Genomic DNA, 19,736 nt, shown 5'->3' on the forward strand with positions numbered 1-19,736 from the left:
CAAGAGTGACTAATAGGAAAGGCAGGCACACCAACAGGACAAGAATGACTAATAGGACAGACACACCAACAGGACAAAAGTGACTAATAGGGCAGACACACCAACAGGACAAGAATGACTAATAGGACAGACACACCAACAGGACAAGAGTGACTAATAGGGCAGACACACCAACAGGACAAGAATGACTAATAGGAAAGGCAGGCACACCAACAGGACAAGAATGACTAATAGGACAGACACACCAACAGGACAAGAGTGACTAATAGGGCAGACACACCAACAGGACAAGAATGACTAATAGGAAAGGCAGGCACACCAACAGGACAAGAATGACTAATAGGACAGACACACCAACAGGACAAGGAAGACTAATAGGCAGACACACCAACAGGACAAGAATGACTTATAGGACAGACACACCAACAGGACAAGAATGACTAATAGGACAGACACACCAACAGGACAAGGAAGACTAATAGGACAGACACACCAACAGGACAAGAGTGACTAATAGGACAGACACACCAACAGGACAAGAGTGACTAATAGGACAGACACACCAACAGCACAAGGAAGACTAATAGGAAAGGCAGGTACACCAACAGGACAAGGAAAGCTAAAATGACGGACAGGCACACCAACAAGCAAGGAAGACTAATAGGACAGGCAGGGGTGCATCTGGGTTCCGGGTGACCCCCCCCCCCCCACACACACACACACCCCCTTCCCTGATCAGTGGTAGGGAGGGCTCTGACAGACTGTCTGTCCAGCTGCTAGGGGGGAGGGATGGCCGATCTGGTCCAGGCAGTTAGTAAACAGATACCATGGTGGCTGTACAGGTGGCGAATGCCCCCCTCGTCGTCCAGTGCTGATGCTTTTGACTGAGAGCAGCAGCAGCATAGATTTGACAGAACTGACCGCGGGTGTCACAGGTAGATCCGGCACCCCGACGAGTGACATCCTGGCCAATAGGAAGATACACCACTGAGGACAGGCAGATACATCAATAGGACAAGGAGAACTAATATGACGGACAGGTACATCATTAGGACAAAGAAGACGAATAGGACAGGCAGACATACCAACAGGACATGGAAAAGTAATATAAAGGACATATACGCCAATAGGCTAAGGACGACTATTAGGACAAGCAGACACACCAACGGAATCATCAGAGACTATGGGGAAAGGCATACACACCATTAGAACAATGAGAAATGTGAAAGTCAGACAAACCAAGACACAACAACAGTACAAGGGGGAGACTACAGGGAAAGGCAGTCTTACAAACCGTATAAGGGGAGGCTGCTGGGACCTGGAGGCACAACAACAGCAGGAGGAAGAGAGACTACCAGGGGATGTAGTCTGGAAGCCAACGGTCTAAATGCCGGCCGCCGGCTTCCAGACACTGTACTCCCGACTAGGGACGAATGATAGTCGTCTAAATCTAGACGCCTATCATTTGGGAGACCAACGCCCGACACCCCGATCGCAGCAGACAGCCGCGGGGGGGGGGGGGGGGGATGGGTGGTGTTTAGGTTTAGGGCTCCCGGGGGGAGACTTAGGGCTAGGCACCCCCCCGGGAGGTTAGGGTTAGGCTAGGGGGAGTTAGGGTTAGGCATCCACCTGGGAGGTTAGGGTTAGGCTAGGGGGAGGGAGGGTTAGGGTTAGGCACCCCTGGGGGGAGGTTAGGGTTAGGCACCCCCCCGGGGGATTTAGGTTTAGGCAGCGGGTAAGGGGGGGTTAGGTTTAGGCACTTGGGGGATTAGGGTTAGGCACGGGGAAGGAGGTTAGGGCCGGCGGTAATACATATCACACTCACTACCAGGACAGGCAGACACACCAACAGAAGGAGAGACTCCTGAGACAGGGAGACATACCAGCAGGGCAAGGAGTTGCCGATTCAATTGTTATTTTATATTGTGGTAATTATTGGCTGCCAATGTTGCAATTCAATTGTTTTGGGCAACCATTAATTATCACGCCCTTCACGGGTAATTAGGCCGGGTTTAGCCATGTAAAACTGCTAAACCTGTCTAAAGACCAGGTTAGGGCACCCAAACAGGAGTTATCGCACATTTCTGCTTGCCTCCTAAGGAGGGGACGAGCAGAAATTCCGGCGCCGAAAACAATTGAATCACCCCCAGAGAGCCTGACAACAGAGGCAGACCTATCGGCAGGACAAAGAGTGACTGCTGGGACTGGCAGGCACACCAACAGAACAAGGAATGACTACTGGGACAGGCAGCCAGGGTAACAGGACAAGGAGAGACCGACTGGCACCTGCAGCTGTTTTATTATTATTTATTTGGTGCCACAAGGGGTCCACAGCGACTTACAAAGTACAAAAACCGGAAGAGTATGAACAAAACATGAAAACCGTTACTTACGGTACAGAACATTGCAGAACATGGACAAGGAATATATAAACCTTGCTGCATTAGCAATAATAATACTCAAATCAGCAGCGGTATGGCAGAACGCAAAGGTTGGCAGTGGGGAGATGATGATATATGCTGGAAAGGAAAAGCGCACAAGGGAAGAGGGCCCTGCTTGTTAGAGCTTACAATCTAATTCTCAGGGCATTTTAGGGAGAGGATTGTCCTATATAAAAGGAATGCAGGACATTAATAAAACAAATTGTGCACAGCAATAAAAAAAAGAAAAGAAAAAGAAAGACCTAAAGCAACCCGCGGCATCTAATCGCACTCTTTTTAGTGCCATTTTTGTAGTATCGTTTACAATTGGAAAGCAAATTCCTGGTTGACAGACGGAATTTTGTTGATGAGCAGCTCTCCGTTATTAATGAAAGACCCCCTAGGGTGACTGTGACACTGAAAGTTAGATTCAGCCCCTCGCAGTGACAAAACAATCCGGTAGCTTCTCTGAGCCTTGTATATAAAGATATTATTTGTAGCTTTGTGGTCATTGCCCTTAAACTTGTAAACACAAAATTCTTCACAGTAAATGAATAATCCCTCAGCAATTCCAGGCACGTGGCAGCGTAGCCCAGCTGCAGTTCTCTAGTGGTGAGCATTCCTGATGAAGCCCAGCATACGGCGTTACACCGATGAATGGTGCTGTCACCGAGACTTTGCGGTCCTATAAAACAATCGCGGTAAATGAATCGGCCACGTAATCCATGCAGTCTCTATTCTTTACTTAGCCGGTGTCCTTACCAACCTTTGTTATTTGGCCAATATGTATGCCACTCCTTTCCTTCCTCCCTAACTCAGGTTTTTTTTTCTTTTCTCCAGGGATGTTTTTAAATGCTTTTTATTTTTTTTTTATTATTCTTTTGCCATTACATTTTGAGACGTGAAGCTCAGGGATATTCCCAGATTAAAACAAAATATATGGCAAATTATGATTGTTTTCCTTACATGAAAATAGCTGTTGATAAAGGCACATACCACAGGTGAGCGTGGCAAAGCCTTTACCGCTGTGTAACTCATTAATGAATGATGAAGCCTTTTGAGCTCTTCTTATATTCGTAACAGACTTACAGATGTGTCCACATACATCTTGTTTCCTTGTGCGTTAAACAGCCCTCTAGTTGCGCCATTCGGTAGCGCTGAGCATATTTTCGTGCAGCTTTTTCCCTTCAAATACGTCTTATTCGCACAGTGATTTAAAGTGGATGCATGAGCAGCTTCTGCTGATTAAAATATGCGGCACGCCTATATTCTGTGTGCATCTGCGTCTGTATCTGCATGCAAAACGCTACGTTAGGCTCACAGCCGCTGACACTGTAACGTAGTATTTCGTATGCAGATATAACTGCGCACAGAATAGGCATACTGCATATTTTAAGTGTGTGTGGCCTATTCGCATCGCTGTGCGAATAAGACACATATTAAGGGAAAAAGTAACAAGAAAAGACGCTCGGCTCTACAGAGACGCATGGTGCTCATGCGTTATGTTTAACGTGACTTGTAGTGCACGGAGGATAGATGTGGACACATATGTACATAGTGATTTGTTTTGTACAGTACAGTTTTATAGTGAGGACATCACAGTGGTTGGCATGGCTGTCTCACAGCTTTGATTCTGACCAGGGCTCCATCTGTGTGGAGTTTATATGTTCTCTTAATGTTTTTGTGGGTTTCCTCCTGGTGCTCCGGTTTCCACCCAAAAACATTACTGGTAGGATAATTGCCTCCTGACTAAACGGACGTGTGTGTGTGTGTGTATGTGTGTGTGTGTGTGTGTGTTTGGGAATTTAGATGTTAAGCTCCAATAGGACTGATGTGAATGATTATATATTCTCTGTACAATGCTGCATAATATGATTGGTACCATATAGTTAACTCATAGCAAGATATTAGGGTTATCATCTTTTTCGTTTCACATTTCCAGATAGGTACGTGGCTAACAGACATGACTAGGGGCATACATAAGGAATGTCTTTAAGGGACTTGACTAGGGGGTGTGGCTAGTGATAGTGAGGTCACGGTGTCGCTAGGGAATCAGTATGATTTACCGACAGCGGAAGCCCGACAGTGAAGATCCCGACAAGTGAGTTTTGTTTCTATTTATTAACCTAACCCCCCCCCCAACCCTCCTTTAGGGGTTTCTAACCCTAACCTCCCCCCAAGTGCCTAACGCTAACTAACCCCCCACCCAAGTGCCTAAACCTAACCCCCCCTTCCCCGCAGCCTAACCCTAAGTCTCCCGGGGGCGGGGGGTGCCTAACCCTGACCACCCCCCCAGGGGTGCCTAACCCTAAGTCCCCCTGGGAGCACCTAACCCTCACCCACCACGGCTGTCTGCGCCCGGCGCCTGGCTTATCTTTGATTGGTAAGCAGGGTGTCGGACTCCCGGCTTAGGTCTAATGACAGGCGTCAGGATTTCGACGCCTGTCGTTAGACTTGCCAGGATTAGACAGTCGGGATGCCGACGGTTGGCATTTAGACCGTCGGCATCCCGTCGCTAGGTATGGGGTTGTGACATCTAACCTATATGGCTCTGCACCCTGCCGCTTCCTGCAACACAGCCCAGAAACATCACAGCCAGGGGGGATTACAGAAATCTGGTCTTTCTGTTGTAGTTCCCCTCTGTCCTCACTCATGCAGTGAAATGTAAGCCAGGCACGCACGCGGGGGGGTTTGTGAGTACCTACAAACCCCCTGTGGTCACCGATTTATCGCAGCTGACTATTTTATTTGGTTTTTTTTGGGATCAGTACATCGCTGCCGGAACAGCGCAGCAACAGCAGTACAGTATGTCACTCACTGACTGCGTGGCTGCTAAGCTCCGGCGTACACAGTGTGAGAGGCTGGCCGCGGCTGGCAGGTAGGGGGAGCTGCTTTTAGCAGCTCCTCTCAGGCTGCCCTGTCATGTGGGAAGAGCGGCGAGTGTTCTATGGGCCTGATTCAGATCCGCTCGCGAGCACTGAGCGCTCGCAAGCGGGTCGATGGTGGGCCAGTGCGCATGTGCACGACGAACCCGGCTCCGTCGTGCGCATGCGCGAAACCCGGATAGCGACGGGCAAGCCGTCGCTATGGGTCTCGCTGCAAAGGGGGCGTGCTGTCGATGGTGAGTGACAGCACGCCCCCTTTGGTGGGCGTGCCGGGGGCGTGGCTGGCCAGACGGAGGCGTTCCCATGGGAACGCCTACCGTCTGGGGCCGGCCCTACTGCCATCACAAGTTATGTCAGTGGGAGTGCTTTTGGCTCTGATAGAGCCAAAAGCACTCCAGGGCTTGCGGCAGACAAGACCCTACCAGAAGGGTCGCGTCGCAAACACGATGGTCGCGATGGTCTTGACCATCGCGACCATCTTTTTGGCCGCTCGCTATAGCTGTTGGTGGTCATCCACAGCTATGCGAGCGGCCAGGAGGCCGCTCTAAAATCAGGAAGGACGGCTCTGATTCAGAGCGAGCGCTCTGTCAGAATCAGGGCCTATGTCCTCAGAGACGGCTGCACAGTGCAGGCGCAGCTTTAGGTAAAGTTGTTAACTCACGCCGGTATAATGTGAGCAGGCGGGTGTCATTAAAACCTATTAATCAGCATGATAGCGGGGAGGCAAGGAGGGAGGCGGAGTGAGCAAAGTGGGGAGGGGGCGGGGGCGGGGCACAGGCAGATGATGGTGGTAGTGTAGTCTGTCTGTGGAGGGGTGGTGCTGTGGTGGGAATGGACATGGTGGATGTGCTTTCTGTGTGTGGGGAGCATGGGGGTGCTGTCTGTCTATGGAGGGGGGGTGAAGCTGCATACTTTAATTTCTGATGGCAGCCCTGCTTTATGCATTTTTTATTTATTTTTTTTACTAGCATTTGCCTGCGGCTTTTCTCACGCGGATGTCTATTATTGCTCAGCAGAACTAATTTTATTGTTATTTATATTCAAACACTTGAAGTGCACAACAAAGTGTAAGTTGCAGGCAGGGGCGTCTTAAGAGAGAAGGGGGCCCATGTGCACTCCCTGTGCGGGGCCCCCTCCTCTCTCCCTGGTGGCCGACTGACGCGGCTGGAGGATTAGTAAACTCCGGGCACTAGAGTGTGCCCGGAGTCTACTGCGCATGCGCAGAACACCGGAAAAATGGCCGTGGCGGCCATTTTCCTGTGTTCTGAGCAGCGCTGACACCCGACGCAGGACCACGGACAGGTAAGTTTAAACTAATATGGGTGCAGGGTGTGCGGGGCCTACCTGGACCCGGGGGCCCGTGTGCCCCGCACACACTGCACCCATTATATATATATATATGCCATTGGTTGCAGGATTATTCTGGTTAGACTTTTTTGTCATTTGGTTCTGTAACAATTATTTGGAAACCCCCCTTTCAAAATCCTGCATTTGCCACTGTAGGCAGTGTGTGAAGGAAATCCTTTTTATGCATCATGGGTTAAAGGTGGTGCTACCCATCCTTGGGCATTCATATTCCGGATTAGTCACCTTCCCGATGTATTTTCTTATTATTGGACTGTCCAGAGTAATCCCGGACAGGTGGTAACCCTACAAGGTGTGTAATGGTTTGTAATTTAGGGCCATATTCAATTTGAGGCGAAAAGTCCGTTATCGGCGATAATTTATCACCGATGACGTCATTTTCTCCTGTTCATTTATCCCCATATTTTCACAGGTGCGAAAAGTCTTTGTTAAAAAATGGGGATAAGTTTTCACCATGTAATACATAGCGAAAAACATTGCAGAATTAGGGTTTTGGGGTGCCCTAAAAGTATTCTGTGTAATTTTTTTTTTTTTTAATGAAAAGTTCTCAGGACACCCCAAAAAATGTACTTTCATTTTTTTTTGGGGGGGGGGGGAATTAAGGAACAACGTTTTATACTAGCAAAATTGATTCAGGGGGGCTTCCCATGTATGCGGCAGGTGTTTTCTAGAATGCGGGTGGTAGCGGCAGGTGAACTTTTGAAAAATTTTAAATAATTACTTCAGGGACGTAAAAATATGCTTGCACCCATTTTCATGTACCCCAAATGTGATGGGGACTTTTCCATACTTACCTTTCTGCTGTGTCCCGTTTTCGCCGTATCCAAATTGAATACGGGGATAAGCGGGCACGTGCCCAATACTTTATCCATGCAGAAACCTCCGATGATGGTAAAGTCCGAGCTCGTACTTTCCGCCTCTAACTGAATATGGCCCTAAATGTGAATGCTTACCATGCAGGCTGGGGGGGCCTTATGTATTTCATGATGCTACAAACTTGAAATAAGTTTAAACTTTTGTACAATTTTCAGCTGAGGGGTTAAGAAGTTGCTCCAGTTGATTTTCCACTCTCTTGGACATAAGCCTGTTGCCTGATCTTTAACAGCCAGGGTGTAGAGTGTAGACTAGCAATTTGCAGTGCAAATATTGACAGGTGTGTATACATCGACATACGCAGATGTTATTGTTCCTCTTGGCTGTAAAGACCTGGTAGACTATGTATGCCATGGGCAGTGCCTGCCAGGATGTAAACAACTGTGTCAGCCAAGCTGCTCTGCAGTGCTCATTCCAATTAATACCATAAACTCTACATAGGACGCCTCCACAGTGTGAACACTTTGCCTGCACTTGGATGGTGATCTGCATCTCTTTCAATTTTTTTTTAAAGTTTGCCTTCTCCATCTGCATTTGGGTATGCCTATTAATAGTATTATATAATGATTTATGACATTGGGCACAGCTCAGGGTTACTTAGATATAAGCTCTGCCGCAGTTTAACTGGCCTGAGTTGTGGTCAGTAGGTTTTGTCGCTCGTTTGATAAGCCCCGGCACCATAATCGTCCGTAGCCATCTTTGGCAATGTAATACTTCTTAAGTTCTCAGTTATGAACACAGGGGTTCTGGTTATGGCTTTGCATGCAATTGTACTTTTGTTATCCCTAAGCATTCTTCATTTAACATTTTATACTGAGGCTGTCCTCTCATGGGCATTTTCCCACCTACTTGTTTATCGATCTCTTACATTTTTAGACCTCTCACTCAATTGACCAGATATACTGGCCAGTTACTATCATACTGGTTTGGGGGGGGTCTTTGGGGCATATGTATCAAAGTTTGATGTGAGATAAAATTGTGAAATATATATCACCAACCAATCAGCTACAAACTATAATTTCTTAAACACAGCCTGCAAAATGTTAGTTAGAAGCTGATTGGTTGGTGATATATATCTCACAATTAGGGGGTCTATTTACTAAGCAGTGTTAGGAGACAGAGTGAAAAGTGATAAGGTGCCAGCCAATCAGCTCCCAACTGTCATTTTTCAAACACAGCCTGTGAGATGACAGTTGGGAGCTGATTGGCTGGCACCTTATCACTTTCTTATTACTTTTCTCTGTCTCCTAACACCGCTTAGTAAATAGATCCCTTTATTTCACATCAAGCTTTGATACATAGGCCCCAAATTATCTGTCGGGATACATGGCTGCAGTTTCACCTATTTTGTTTTCTCATGGTGAAATGTGTTCCTTGTCTCTGATGTTTGGCTCACAGGCAGAATGACCGGATCACAACTTGAACAAACAGCCTTAAAGTGCCCACAGGAGACCACTCCCAAGTTCTACATTGTCATATCAGCTGTCTTATTAAATATAATTAAGCCTTGCAATGTGTTTAATTAGAATGTAATCACTTCATGGATTGTTTTAGTCTGTGATATGTGAAAGAAAAAATACCTAAAAATGATTATTTTTCTTGTAAATAGTATCTTGTGTACAGTTTTATATGGTTTATCTATACTGATACTGATAGGTGGATAGTTGGTGACAGTATATCCATTTACACGTTCAATTCTCCTCTGTTTGGCAGTCTGCAGCCCATTTGCCGGAAATACCTCAGGACACCGTACACGAATGTAAGGAAAGGCTGGAACAGAGCCCCTGCAAGGAGCTCTTTAACGACTGCACTAGGTAAGTAGCTTACGTGACTGGATGTTTAATGTCTTTTGCTATAGGAGTAGAAAACATATTAAGGCTTATTTAATAAAATTGTGCATGTCGAATGCATATTGTAATTTATAATAGCCAATCGTATATTAGGTATTATTAGTCTGATTACCCTAGACTGCTAAAAGCTGATATCTAATTGGGTTGGCTACGGGATGCTGGTGTTTAGAATCCTAATGCTGGCATCCTGACAGTGTTAGGATACCGACACCTGTTGGTAGGTATCCTAGCCCTCCCCCTATCCCTACCCTAACCCTCCATCCCCGGTGCCTGAACCTAACCTCCCCACCCTAGTGCCACAACCTAACCCCCCCCTCCCTGCACCCTAAACCTAACCTCCCCCATTAGTGCCTAACCCCTCCCTTCCTGGTGTCTAACCCTAACCTCCCCCTTCCTGGTGCCTAACCCTAACCTCCCCCTTCCTGGTGCCTAACCCTAACCTCCCCCTTCCTGGTGCCTAACCCCTAACCTCCCCCCTTCCTGGTGCCTAACCCCTAACCTCCCCCTTCCTGGTGCCTAACCCTAACCTCCCCCTTCCTGGTGCCTAACCCTAACCTCCCCCTTCCTGGTGCCTAACCCTAACCTCCCCCTTCCTGGTGCCTATCCCTAACCTCCCCCTTCCTGGTGCCTATCCCTAACCCTCCCCCCATTAGTGCCTAACCCCTAACCTCCGCCTTCCTGGTGCCTAACCCCTAACCTCCGCCTTCCTGGTGCCTAACCCTCTCCTCTTAGTGCCTAACCTCTAACCTACCCCTTCCTGGTGTCTAACCCTAACCTCCCCCTTCCTGGTGCCTAACCCCTAACCTCCCCCTTCCTGGTGCCTAACCCCTAACCCTCCCCCATTAGTGCCTAACCCCTAACCTCCGCCTTCCTGGTGCCTAACCCCTAACCTCCGCCTTCCTGGTGCCTAACCCTCTCCTCTTAGTGCCTAACCCCTAACCTACCCCTTCCTGGTGTCTAACCCTAACCTCCCCCTTCCTGGTGCCTAACCCCTAACCTCCCCCTTCCTGGTGCCTAACCCCTAACCTCCCCCTTCCTGGTGCCTAACCCTAACCTCGCCCTTCCTGGTGCCTATCCCTAACCTCCCCCTTCCTGGTGCCTATCCCTAACCTCCCCCTTCCTGGTGCCTAACCCTAACCTCCCCCTTCCTGGTGCCTATCCCTAACCTCCCCCTTCCTGGTGTCTAACCCTAACCTCCCCCTTCCTGGTGCCTATCCATAACCTCCCCCTTCCTGGTGCCTATCCCTAACCTTGCCCTTCCTGGTGCCTAACCCTAACCTCCCCCTTCCTGGTGCCTAACCCTCTCCGCTTAGAGCCTAACCCTAACCCTCCCCCCTTAGTGCCAAACCCTGTCCTTCCCCTTCCTGGTGCCTAACCCTAACCTCCCCCTTCCTGGTGCCTAACCCTAACCTCACCCTTCCTGGTGCCTAACCCTCTCCCCTTAGAGCCTAACCCTAACCCTCCCCCCCTTAGTGCCTAACCCTGTCCTCCCCCTTCCTGGTGCTTATCCCTAACCTCCCCCTCCCCTAACCCCCGATACTTAGCTTCGGGATGCCGGCGGTCAGGATTCTGGCGCCAGGATACCGACGCTGTCAGGATTCCGGCACCGATATTTCGGCCGTCTGCATCCCACAAGCCTGGATGCTGACTACATCCCCTTGATTCAGCTACAGCCTATAGAGATGGGAGATGACCTGTGCCCTCTTCAGGAGCATTGGCTGTGACAACAAACGCTGTCAGGAAGCTGAATCACAGATTTAGTAGTATCTCAGTGGTTTTCTACGTACATTAATTTATTCACCCATAACACATGCAATGCCTCATGTCAGCAGGTTGTGACCCCACCCTTCACCTGCTTATCCTGCGTAGCTGCCATTAGAACAATGCTCCGGCTCTAACAGTCACATATCCTTTGCAATTGTGGTGGCTTACGCACAATCCTTGGGAAGATACTGGCAGCTATACAGGATATGGTTTCCTCTTATTCTACGGGCTCATGTCAGCATCTGTGGCAGTAACAATAACACTTTCTGTACAAGGTTTGGGATATGATGCACATGGGGTGGTGCAAAGACCTACAGTGACCAAAAGCACAAATACTCTGTTATTTGTAACAATGGCTGTGGCTTAATGCGCGCTTTGTACACTGTATATAACAAATATGTCATTATTTTATGCATGAAACGCAATACTTTTGTTACATATAGAATAGTTGCTACAGTTTAATGACCTGTTCATATGCAAAATGTGTTTTGAGTGTGCAAGTACAGTAAAATCCGTTGGTTCTGTATGTGTGACCTAGCGGCTTTATTTAAGCTTTAGACATGGGAGTAACACCCGTTGAATGTGGAATGATTGTTGGTGCTCGCAGGCAGCAGTGCGAGCGTTACCAAAACTGCTGCATTGGTGAATTGTTCAAGGGTACACTGAGGGGACCAGCAGACAAATAACTGGGTCTGAGCCCAAGGCCTGTGGTTGTTAATGGTTACCGGGATGCCGGCGCAAAACGGAAAGTGGGCAGAGACTTGTTCAGTCTCACAGACGGGTAACTGCATCCAATTACGGATAATCTGCATCAAGGACCAATTCAGATGGCCTCTCAAGGAATAATACGTGCACACAGAGCCGTAACTAGACTTTTTGGTGCCCTGTGCCAGAAAGAGCATTGGCGCCCCCCTCATTTTTCAAACGGACATAATGCACCCAAAAAAGGGCCATGGCTTCATGGAGATGCTGGGGATGAAATAAGAGGAAACTACAAGTGAGAATGATAATTAACAGAATTGTGACAGGCCCAAACAGCGCCCCCTGACCTGTGGTGCCCTGTGCGATAGCACATGTCACACTACCCTAGCTACGGCCCTGCGTGCACATTACATTGTATGGGCTACAGAAGCAGAAGGCCTTGTCCGTACACCGTTGCTTCAGCTGCAAACCGGGCAAAACGCCTCCCGTGTGCTGAGGGTCACAGGAATTGGTCAGTAAATGATTGGAAACGTGACAAGTGGTCTGACATCATTTCTATTACACCGCGCAGATAGTAGGATGAGGACATGGAGACAACAATATAAAAGCATGGATCCTTCTTGTATCGTCACAACGCCTATTATTCCGCTATCAGACCTTCAGGAACTGGAAGATGCAGCTCATCACATTTGAGCTAATATTCCCCATTGAATCATACTGACCGTTCGTAGAATCCATGACTAGTAGAATTTCAACAGTTTTAAGGGCAAAAGGTAACCCAACAAAATACTAACCCAGTGGTCATTATAATTTAGCCGCTCAGTGTATGTGTTCTCATTTCTATTATGTGATTGAAATCATAGTTGTGTGTAATTCTATCCCCGTGCAATACATTCCAGAGTTTACCATAGAATAACTACATCTGTGTATATAGAGTGAATATAAATCCTCTTTACATTAATCCCAAGAAGTGAAGTTTATAAATTTCAATGTATAAATGTAATTCTCTCACTGACACATGCTCCTCTGCCTGGTTCTCTGAAAATGCAGACGTAAAAATATTTGGTTGCTTTGACATATTTGGAAATGACCCTTAACATTTATTTATTTATAAATCCACGCTTAGTCAACATGATGCTGCTTGTTCCTCCCTGTATATGATATATGGCTGTAAGACAAGTTAATGAGGATCCTATACATCTGAGAGTTCTTTTCTGATTGTCGGTTAGTGCTCTCCTAATCTGACCAGCATTTGTGGGAGTGCGGCTCAGCGATGAGGTCATCGTGCTTGTCAGGCTTCCTGACGCCACACAATTTGGCTTTGATTGTGGGTGTTTAGTTCTGTTGCCTTGACAGCGCTCCATAAGACAACTATGATGTCTGTTTATTCTTTCTGGTCAGCCTCACCTAAACGTGGTACCCACAATAGGGCATAACTATAACTTTAGATGCAACAAAGCAACATTTTTTTTTTAGTAGCATACAAGGTCTCTTGGGACTCTTTACCTTGTTACAATAATAAGCTGGCAAGTTCAACCATTCGTGCAGTCTGTCATGATCCACTTGACTGCGGAACTCACTTACAGAGTCCAGGTAATGTCTTGCTCACCTGCTCTCTCCTACAGATTACACCTGGCTAAGGCTTCCTCTGGCCAAGCCTGGGCGGCGCAGTGGTCTCAGCATTCCATATGGCAGAGTCGCTCCATGTGCGCCACCATCTTGGATCTCCCTCCCTCCACCTTTTTGGAGGGTATGGTTTCCAGATATGTATACTGTAGAATCTACAGTATACATATCTGGAAACCATACCCCTCCCCTTCCCCAAAAAAGGTCCAATTCTTAAGGACACAGGGATGAACTCCTTCTGCAGTATACATATCTGGAAACTATACCCCCTTGAAAAGGTCCAATTCTTAAGGAAACAGGGATTATCTACAGTGTAGCTGAACAACTTCTGTAGCTCCAATACAGTTGTCTGGTCCCTAAAGTTGTAGTAACATAACATGAATTTTAGACTGTTTATTTATTTTTACATATAGTATTTATATATCTATATATGTCTTCAATGTTAGCTTGTTTAAGGAAAATTATGACGCAAGAAAAATCGGTTACATGTTATTTGTCACATGAGATTCCATTTATCAAATTTGAGGGTTTGTGAGGACTAGATGATTAGTAATATATAATTGTATTGTATATACAAGTTTGATGAATAGCTCTCACCATTTTAATGTACAGTATCTGTCTGCATAAAGACCTTTTTCAAGGGACCTACTTATGATACAGTACCGTATGTCCTTCAAAAGGTCTCTATGGTAGAAACATTGGAATACATGCTTTTCTTCTTCAGGGTCCATAGGGATCCACAGGGATAGCCATGGGTTGTAGGTGGTTGGAGCTAACCAGGCACCAAACAGTCAAAAGCTTTAGCTCCCAGGATGCACCGGTCCTCCTCCACATATAACTAACCCAGCCAAAGGCAGACATAGTTGCCAAGTCCGCTTATAACAAGCGGAATTGGGCTTATTTTTGCAAGTTGCTTGCTTTTGGGCTTGGTTTTTTTAAGGTTGCTAGTTTTTGAGCTTGTTTTTGTTTTGTGCATTGCCGAGGCACCCCTGGAGGTAAGTAAATGTGTGTGTGTGTGAGGGGAAGGTTGTGTCTGGAGAATAGAGGGCAGTAGCCAGTGGACAGGGTGAAGTTGGAGGGGGCAGGCATGAATGAGAGGTAAACTAGATGACAGAAATGAGGCAGGTACATGGGGGTAAGTTAAAATTACTGATGCTGTTAAAAAGAGGGGATAATGGAATTAGACAGGTGACAGGAATGAAGGAGGTAAGAAAAATGCGGAGAAGAGGAGTCTGGTAAAGGAAAGGTAGGAACACACTAGACGATATGTCGCCTGATCCTGCTGATTGGGCTGCCATATTGTCCACATTGGCCAGTGTGTAACCACTATGCGTGACCCTGTGCACTCCCGCGGGTCGTCCATCGGGGTTGTTCCGTTGGTCTGCATGTAGGGCCGATTGGACGACCCAGATGCCGACACCAGCATAGTGGATGGAGACGGTGCCCGACATATCGGACGTTTGATCACCACATCATGCAGTATGTATTGACCGCCTGAACACATCGGCAAGTGTGTACCCAGCTGAAGACTGGCAAGGGAATGAGGTATGAAAAGAGGGAGGAGGTAAAAATATGGAGGCTGGTATAGAGGGAGAAAAGCAATATAGGCAGATAAGGCTGTGCACACACTAAAATATTTAGGTTGGAGAAGAGGGGGAATAAAGGAAGTTGAGTGAGGACAAAGAGACACCCCCATAAATTGGGCTTTTTTGTTGGGCTTTTTAGGATTGGTTTAGGCTTGTTTATTACTTATAGGTTGCTTGTTTTCCATTTCAGTGTTGGCAACACTGAAGGCAGACAGTTTGCATTTGGTGCCAGCAGGAGCCAGTTGCACCTTTAGACAGGGGGACTGCATTAGGCAGCCACAAGCTTTATTTTTATTATTTCTTAGTTTTTCATTTAGTGCAAGCAGCACTGGGCATCCTAGTGGAAGCCTACGCTACTGCTCTATCTACCCCAGTGGGCTTCAGCTAGCTGCTCCACTGGAGACCAAGGGCTGCAGCCGGACAAACAGGGAGGCAGGTAAGGCGATTCCCCGCTTGCGGGAATCGTGTATATTGCTATCCTTAAGGGCGCTGAGATTGGGAGTCTGGTTCGTCCGCACCCCCATTCAACCGCCAGGGCACTTAAGTCCGGCATCAGGGACCTTTGTAGAGGCCAGCGGCCCCGGCCGTTGATACAGCAGAGGGGGGGGTAAGCTCTCCTGCTGTAGCCCTCCCCCAGCTCAGAGCATGATCCCTTATCGAGGTTACCTGCCTCTGAGCTGCTCCTCCTCACCCTCCTCCCACTGTTGCTCAGCAGTCATTTCTCAGGGCATTACTGAAGCTACAGGTCTCAGGAGAATAGTCCAGTCTCCCTGTATACCTCACCTCAGGGCCAGGTTATACAACGCTTAATGCTGCCAGCCTATTAAGGCTTGAGTAGTTGAGTTTAACTTTGACTAAGTGCCCATTGCAAGTATAAAATATATATATATATATATATATATATATATAAAGAAAGAAGGAGTCAGCACATCCATATCAATCCATAGAAAATGTATTAATCCAGTAGAGAACAAATGTCGAGGTTATTTGAGGGGCTTGTGAGCAAAGTCATAGCAATAGTTCATCATGGCACAAACAGCAGGCAATCATGAAAATACTCATCACAAGTCCTCCCTCCAGAGAGTAGCGCCCGACAGCCATTTCGGTGTCAATCCGACACCTTCATCAAGGGCATATCATACAAACCACAACCCCTGCCTACATATACACCCAACAATCAAAGTAAAGCATACTCACCTGTACATAGACGCACAGCGGCGGGTCATGAGACCATAGCTCAGACACACGCCGGATATGCCGGAAGTGACGCTCCTGGACCGGAACTGGTCACAGGTAACCAAGACAACCTAACAACAACGCGAGCACCGGAAGTGACGATCCGAAAAACGGATCGAGTCACCAGTAACCAGGGCAACGCAACTCAATGAACAGTGTAAACTAAATTAATAATAAATAACTCCTTAGGTAATAGCTCAAATAAACACTGTCTACAAAGAGAGCACCAGTATAAAAGCGCCATGTACTCCAAAAGGTTGGTTACTCCAGCATATTGGTACGTAATGTAACGTAGCGAGCATGATCCACATCATTGGTGGGTGTATAATAGACAAAAAGATATTTACAAAAGAAACCCAAAGAAAAAAAGTAGAAAACCATAATACAAAAACAAAAACAATACAATGAAAAAAACAACAACAACATTTCCATAACAGCGAAACCACCAATATAGAGAGACTAAATAAAGTATACAAAAAACTATAAAAAACAACTCAATGACAGCCCCTCATTAAGTCCGTGCGGGGTCACAGTGTTAAGTCGACTAATCCAGAAACATTCACGTTGTAAAAGCAATTTATTACGATCTCCTCCTCTCCTTAATGGAGCAACATGGTCAATAGGAAAAAATAAAAAATCTTTCATAGTGTGACCATATGCTGCAAAGTGTCTCGCTACCGGAGGTGTATTAGCATCAACAGCCCGTAAAGCCTTCTTAATGGACGACCGGTGTAAGGCAATCCTCTCCTTAAGGAGCCTTATGGTTTTACCAACATAGAGCAATAGACAGGGGCACCTGATGAGATAGATAACGAAACGGCTGTCACAGTTCAGATGGTATCCAATATCATATGAAATGTTGGTACTTGGATTAATAAATTGTGCTCCAGTCTGAAGAAACGGGCAGTTCACACAACCATGACATTTGAAAACTCCATTCTTTTGTCGCAACCACGTATTAAGCTTCGTGGCTCCAATGTCGGTTTTAGCCACTGCATCTTTAACATTACTGCTACGTTTGTAGCAGAATAGAGGTTTTTCTTTACAGAGATGTCCTATGGTATCATCAGCTTGAATGATATGCCAATGCTGTAACACAGCTTCTCGTATACGCTTAGACGCAATAGAATAAGTGGAAGTGAACACCATACGTGAAATCTGATCACCACGGTTGCTGCTGACCAATGCTTCGTCCTGCGTCAGAGTTGCACAATATGAAATGGCCTCTTGAATCTCACTAATAGGGTAACCCCTGTCTATGAACCTCTTGCCCATCTGTTGTAGTGCCAAGGGAACCTCAGTAATGTCCGAAGTAATCCGAACAACTCTCAGTAGTTGTGATAGAGGAAGTCCTTTTTTAAGTGATAGAGAATGAAAGCTATCAGCCTGTAACAACGTGTTTTTATCTGTGGGTTTCCTGAATAATCTATTTGACAATCTGCCCCCGATTTATAGACACAGACATCCAAATAACAAATGGTGGTTTCACTGTAAGATAAAGTAAATCTGATACTGGTATCCAATGTATTGAGTGAATCAATAAAATCGGTGAGTAGGCTCACACTGCCAGTCCACACAAAAAATAGGTCATCAATATAGCGTACAAAAAAATGTATATATTGAGAAAACTCTTCATGTGCAAAAATATGTTGATTCTCGTACATATGCATGTACAGATTCGCAAATGCCGGGGCCATATTCGACCCCATCGCAGTTCCCGTTAACTGCAAAAAGAAAGAGTTTTCGAAAAGGAAATAGTTCTTTCGTAAAACTATTTCCATAAGTAATAGCAAAAATTCGATATTAGGACCTCCATAATGTGGACTGCCAGTGATGAGGCCCCTCACTGCATCTAAACCATCTCTGTGTCCAATGTTAGTATAGAGGCTAGTAATGTCAAGAGTTACAAGTAAACTGGAGTCAGGGAGCGAACCCAGTGCTCTGAGTTTGTTAATAAAGTCCGTGGTATCTCTAATATAATATTTAGTATGTTGTACCACTGGTTGAAGCCAAAAATCAATGTATTGTGACAAGGGTTGGCACAAAGACCCACACGATGAAATTATAGGCCTCCCTGGAGGCTTAACAAGGGTTTTATGCACCTTGGGCAATACATAGATGAAGGGTATCTTAGGATGCGTTTGTGTAAGGAAATGAGCGGTAGGTTCATCAATATAATCATTGGAAAGGCCTAATGTAATCACTGCATCAATCTCCTTTTTATAAACATAAGTAGGATCATATGTAAGTTTTTTATAGCAGTTAGTATCATTCAACTGCCGCATAATTTCTGACACATACTCATCCCTATTCAACAATACAATACCACCCCCCTTATCGGAGGGGCGGATCACTATATCAGAATTGTCCCTAAGTGTATTAATAGCTATATTTTCTTCCTTAGAGAGATTACAGTAAGAAATCCTTTGATTATCCATAAAAGATAAAGTATCGCGTTTAACTAAATGAATAAAGGTTTCAATTGAGGGATTTGTCCCTGGAGGGTCAAATGTACTCTTGGGTCTGAAATTACCACCAGCATCGATGGGTAAAGGATGCTTACAGAAAAAATCTTTCAATTTAAGCAATCTGTGGAAACGATATAGCTCAACCCCAAATTTAAAGGAATCCTGTCTAAAGGTCCTAACAAAAGAAAGGCCCCTGGACAAGACCCCCAACTCCGGGGGAGTGGGAATATAGGAAGACAAATTAAAAATAATACTTCCTCCTGCCCCTTTGATTCGGATTTCTGTTGTTTGCGGTGTCTAGCCCCTCCCCTTCTACAGGGTTTTTTCCTTTTGGACCCTTGAATTTGGGTCGAGTTGCATCTCCCTTTAAAAAAGGCACTTGTACATGAGAATGATCAGAATCACTAGCAGAGGTATGAGTATCGACCTCAGAAAATGACCGATCTACTCTATTCCTCCGGAACCTACTGCCACCCTTATACCCAGGTTTGAACTCGCCCCCCTGCATCCAGGTATAAACTCGCAAATCCTTATAATCCTCTTTCACACGTTTATATTTACTTTTTTTGAACACAAGGAGATCAGAATAAAACTGATCAACACAAGTCTCAATTTTGGTCAACCAGTCAGTACCAGTATCAGCTTTCAATATACCGAGACCAGTAGATTCACATACAGAAATTTCTTTGTCCAGTGTCACAATGTCAGAATTAACTTGTTCAATTACCAAAACCATCAACTGAAGAGAACATTCATTCAGAATTTGGCACCATTGCTTGCAAAAGGCCACATTTGATCTCCCTAGAGTGGGTTGATTCTTGATTCTAAAACCCCTAGGGATAATTTTCTCCTTATAATATTGGGAGAGAGTCAAACCATGAAGATTTAATTCTACTTTTCTCTTTCGTAACTTCAGTAAATCTGAATAAATTTCCAAGGGGGAATCCACATCAAAGGCCAA

General features: G+C 46.0%; 1 protein-coding gene across 1 annotated transcript in view; it reads left to right on the forward strand.

Annotated features, from left to right (window-relative positions):
- The window catches only part of GRK4 (G protein-coupled receptor kinase 4), a 109,163-nt gene that overhangs the window by 37,027 nt on the left and 52,400 nt on the right, over positions 1 to 19,736 (forward strand). The window contains exon 3 of the mRNA XM_088462242.1: positions 9,257 to 9,357. Coding sequence (XP_088318368.1) covers positions 9,257 to 9,357 — 101 coding nt within the window. The remainder of the gene's footprint in view (positions 1 to 9,256; positions 9,358 to 19,736) is intronic.

The sequence above is a fragment of the Taudactylus pleione genome, unplaced genomic scaffold, assembly GCF_031769625.1.
Source record: "Taudactylus pleione unplaced genomic scaffold, aTauple2 ptg001166l, whole genome shotgun sequence".
NCBI lineage: Eukaryota > Metazoa > Chordata > Amphibia > Anura > Myobatrachidae > Taudactylus > Taudactylus pleione.